The sequence below is a fragment of the Merops nubicus genome, unplaced genomic scaffold, assembly GCF_000691845.1.
Source record: "Merops nubicus isolate BGI_N331 unplaced genomic scaffold, ASM69184v1 scaffold50983, whole genome shotgun sequence".
NCBI classification, from domain to species: Eukaryota; Metazoa; Chordata; class Aves; order Coraciiformes; family Meropidae; genus Merops; species Merops nubicus.
Window position 1 is genome coordinate 1 of NW_008600597.1, and position 5,122 is coordinate 5,122.

The 5,122-nt window shown below is 42.4% G+C and overlaps 1 protein-coding gene across 1 annotated transcript; it reads right to left on the minus strand.

The window, feature by feature from the left end:
• Window positions 1-3,213: 3,213 nt before the first annotated feature.
• On the minus strand, window positions 3,214-3,558 carry IL17D (interleukin 17D). Its single transcript, XM_008937715.1, has one exon. It carries the CDS (start codon window positions 3,556-3,558, stop codon window positions 3,214-3,216), a length of 345 nt encoding a protein of 114 aa, XP_008935963.1.
• Window positions 3,559-5,122: the final 1,564 nt, after the last annotated feature.

A 5,122-nucleotide genomic window follows, 5' to 3' on the forward strand; every position in this document is an offset into this window, starting at 1 on the left:
AGGCCCTGTGAAGATGCACCATTATGAAAACGAGGGTAAATCTGTAGATGCACTCAACAGAGCAGCCCGTTGTTCACCAGCTTCCTTCTTAACAGCCTGGTGAGCGCAGGCAGCCGCCCAAGCAGAGGTTGGCTAGTGGCATTCAGAGCCTGTGACAGGAGGTAGACATAGTGATGACTGGCTTTCTTTACTGTGGTGTCTGTTGGAACACGCTGTGGGTCACTGTGCTACTTCTCCGGTGGCGTTTCTGACCATAGAGTCGTCGGTGCCGTGGTCTCTTGGCTGCGGCGTCAGGCACGGCTGTAGACCTTTGCCTGTTCAAACACCTTCATGGAATGACTGGTTATAAACCAAAACTAGCATCTCAGGCTTTTCTGAATGATACACATTTTCCAGCCTTCCTTAAGTGATACTACAGAGAAGAAAATAATCTCTTTTCCAAGGATATTGTTCTGTGTTTTGTGGCTCCTAATGTATTCCAGGGACAACCTCATTGAAGGAAAAGATTTTCCTGGCACAAAAAAAATTTTCTCAAATCAGCTGCAGCTGCCAGATAGTTTCGGCTTTGAATTGTTTGCATTTATTGGGCCTGGAGTTGGTTCAGTGAGGCATTTCACGTCTGCCTTGTGTCAACAGTTTGTGAAGGCTTGAAGCAAGTCCAGTGAACCTTCCCTCCCCCCAAGCAAATGAAAGGCAAGGCTGCAGCAGCTGTAAGCAGAGGGCCTGGAGCTGGAAAATGTCACACAGTGGCTGAAGAGAAACTGATATAAATCCATGATGTGATGATCTCTTTAAAAAAATAAAGGATTCCAAACAAACACAAACTACATTTACTACTCAACTCTTTCCACAGGAGTAGTGTGGAAAGGTTTTATATACGGAAGGATACTTTGAAGGTTAACAAATGTTTGTGTAGTTAAGAGTTCTTCTTGTTAAGTGTTAACAAGCAGTCATTCACTAATTAATTGTTATCAGGCAGTTGCTCACACTAAAACACAAACACGGCTTTTAAGAGACACCTCACTGGAAAGCTGGATTGGGAAGCACACTGCTTCAGCTAAGAAGTCTGTCCCAGAAGAGGATGAGGATTAAAAAAAAAAAAACGGGCCTCTGAGTAAGGTCACAGCAGGTTGCTTGCAACCACAGGAAGCTTTCTGCACTTGTTACAGTGTGACAAGAAGGTCACCACCTTACATAACCTATTGATCCACTGGGGTTTTGCAGTTCTTCAGTACTTTCAGCCATCCAATTCCTGACGCTACACATAAACTAAAGCATGTTTTTCTGGATTGGCAAAACCAGTTATGTTCCATTTACCTGATTTTAGCCTGCAACTTCCAGGAATTACCAGAACATTAGTCACTCGAAAACCCCAAAATGACTCCATAATTTATATCTGCAGGACAAGAACTGCAACAAAAAGTGATTTTTTTTTTTTCCCTCTACATCATGGGAACAAGTCCATGAGCTGTAGTAACCAATTTTATGCAGATAAATTTGTATACCAGAAGTGTGTGGGCAGAGAAACGCTTTTTGCTGGAGGGCAGTGTTCAGCCAGAGCTTCAGCTGGCAGCCCTTCTGGACATTTGCTACCTGTTAGGAGTTGTGTGGTTTGACTTTTTTGTTGTTGTTGTTTGGATTTTTTTACTGCCTTTTACTGTGAAGACTTTGCTTCCTATGCTGTGGAATCTAAAGGTCCAATTTCACCGTTTGAAGTGTACACGTGGAGAAAACCCCCACAACTTAATAGTGAAACTGTAAGAAGTTAGACTGCTGAAGCATCATCTAATGCAGTGTTTCTCCAGTTTTGTGGGTCTGCTTCCCTTTTGAGCTTCTCTGTCATTGATTACCATTTCCCTCTTCTCAGAGGGTGAGTTCTTCCACATTAGGAGGAAGGAAATGTGGATGTAATTGCTTCAAGCATTTTCATTCTCCAGGGAGCAAGTAAGGACCTTTAATTGCTGGCAGCAGCTAGGCAATTAGCTGTTCTCTGACTAGTGGAGGCACTAAGACCTTCTTTTAACTCTCTTTCGAGAATCCCCTTGAGAAAGAATCATCACAATTTGAGAAAATGTGGATCTAAAGCCAAGTAGAATTGTAGAAAGACATTTACACAAGAAACACAGTTACAAACTTCAATGTGACATTGTGATGGGAATATTTTATTTGTTCCTAGAGTTCTTAAAGTTGTTTTAGGTTTTGTAAGAAGCTATACAGATTGCACGATAAAAATACTGTTATGCTAGACTGAGTCATAAAGAGCACAATCAGGCACCAAGACAGGGTGCTGTAGTATGATTTTCATTCTGTTAATTCTGATTAGCTCATGGTTTCTCCATTCTTCATCCAGCACCACTCCAAAGGAGGATGTGTTTGTGTATTGTAAGGACTTCCTCCACTGTGAATTAAGCCTGATTTTGAGATGCTTAATGATGGATGAAATCTAATACAGAATTCTTGGGACTCAAACTGAGGTTCTTCCCATTGATGTGTTCTGTGTAATTAGGTATAGTCCACATCAGAAAAGTCCTCTGCAGTTTTACAATAGTCTAGCTTGCTTTTTCTCAGCACTTTTGTACCCTTAGCAATTTGGCAAGCTTAAGAAATAGCAATCTCATAGAATATTGTTTCATGAATGACAAACTCGGCGAAGGTTTCCTTGCTGTTGTGTATAGATAGCCAAAGATGTACCAGCCAGGAACACTGCTTGGTGCTGAGATACGCAGTGCGAAGGAGGGCTCTCCCAGCCTGAGAGATCACCCTTGAACTCCTGCTTTGGCACTTGTGTAGCAGCTACATGGTTTCGATATAGGGGTATTTAAAAGCAGGGTATAACAGATTCCTTAAAAATATCTACAACCAGTAGTCTGCTATAGTAATAGCTAATGTGTCTTACAGTTGCATCACCTTCTAAAAATTTACTGTGAATAAGCAAGGACAAAATGATCTGCTGTAAGAAAAAAAAAAAAAAAAAGGCAGCTACTTTGGAATTTGCAACAAATACTTATATGAACCAAAGTTCTTAATATGGCTTGTCACCTCTAATGATTTGAGTGACTGGACAAAACTTTCCATCTTGCAACTGAAATAACTGTAAGTAGAAAGAGAGAGTAAGTCAATGAGTTTGCTGCTGTGGTGCAGTTTCCTGAGGTGGTGAAATGATGACAGTGATGCTGTGAAGCCAGTACTCTAACACGAGTGTTTCTACTTCCTTCATTCTGACGACGGCTTGTCCTGGCTGACCAGCAACTTCATTTCCTGCTTATCTATGCTGGAATTGACGCTTTCTGCCTCTTTTTCTGGCTCGGGCACACAGGTGCAGCCCACGGGGACAGTGACGTAGTGCTCCGTGTAGAGGTAGCGGCCGCCAGCGCAGGAGGGCGTGCGCCGGAGGACGACGGTCGGCATGTACACGGGGGTGCTGCGGAAGCGAAAGCTCTCCTCCCCAAAGGCCCCCACCAGGCAGCCTTTGCACAGGCAGTACGCCTCAGGAATGTATTTTGGATACCTTGTGGGATCATACGAAATTCTACAGGGAAGCAAATAATAAAGGTCCATTAGTATCTCTAAAATTAGATATATTTACCTGGAAAACATTATTATTATGTGAGTTCACCACAAACATTTATATGTTTTTGTTGTCTTTGCCAAGAAAAATAGTGTACTTGCCATCAGGATAGGACCACCACACAGTAGGTGACATGGGGCAACTACATAAGAAAAATCAATAAAATACCTGTCATCAGTATAATTATTTATGAGATTATACAAACTCCTGGGCATACAATGCCTCCCTTCCCACAGCAGTTCCAAAATAACCAACTCTGAAAACCACCAGAGATTCAAAGTGATTCCCAAATTGTCTCCCAGGGTTTGTACCACCTCCCTGGGTAGCAGAGTGTTAGCTTTTCATCTTTCCAGGTGGTCTCAGAGAGGGGAGGTTTTAGCTGTGGAAGAGGCAGCACACGTCTGCCTCGAGCTGTGATCGCACCGTCACTTCAGTCAACAAAACGTGCACTAGCTGAACCAGACAGCCTGGCTCTCCCTCAGCCCCTGTGCCCATCCTTAGGTTTCTACAGTCCCAGGACTGAACAGGGACTTCATCCAACTGAAGAGTAATTTCACTAAAAGCTGGATTTTGGTCCTTCTGCTGTCTTGCCACAGATACACAGAGGCCTACACAAACAACCCAGTGTGAACAAGCAGCTGTAGATAAGGCTAGAAAGGAGCTGCTCATTTCAGAAATATCACCAGTTGATCAGGCTAAACCAAATTTGGAATCACAACTTTAGCCAAACACAGATTTGATTATCCTATAGTCAAAGAAAAAATACATTTCTGTTTTTTTTTCCAATGACCATATAATATAGGTTCTTTGTCATTTAAAGGAATTTGTTTTCCTCACAGAAAAATCTGAGCAGTTCTTTTGTAGCCAGACATCCGTGATGCTGCAGAGCTTTTTTGCAAAGCTGCTCTGTCCCATTTATCCTTGCTTGCCTTCCTGAGGAAATACCTTCACGTTACAGGATCTCACACCAGCAGAAGGGAAGAAAGTGGAAAACAGGCTTTTGTACTGTGATACATTCCCATTTCAAACTCAAGTGTGAAGAATTTCAGTGGTGGACTGTTAAACACCTCATATGTCAAGCCACTGGTATTTCCTCTACTGTATTATCTCTAGCACCTGGTTTATGATGTTACTGGAAGCATGAACATGCTTCTGGATGCAAACCTAAGAGTTTTCACTAATAATAAGTGGGCACTGTCAGTAGAATCATGGTCTACAACAAACTTCCCCCTCCAAATTCCCACATGGCAAAAGTCAGGTATAAATGGGGGTTTTTAGCATGACGGTGTGGTGTGGTTTTCTACTTTCCACAGAAAAATCTCTTATATTGCTAAGTTTGATGCAGATACCTCTAGGCCATCACATTGAGATTGGAAGGAATCACAGGGACCAAAACCCAAAGATGGATCCAAACTGTAGATGTTGTTTTGCATCCATACCGGGACTTTTAAGGCTGAAGGCTCTAGGCAATATCTTCTGAAACAAAACACTGAACTCAGATGTCACTGAACTTTGGAGCCAAATCCAAGGTTCTGCATCTTCAGTTCAAACCTT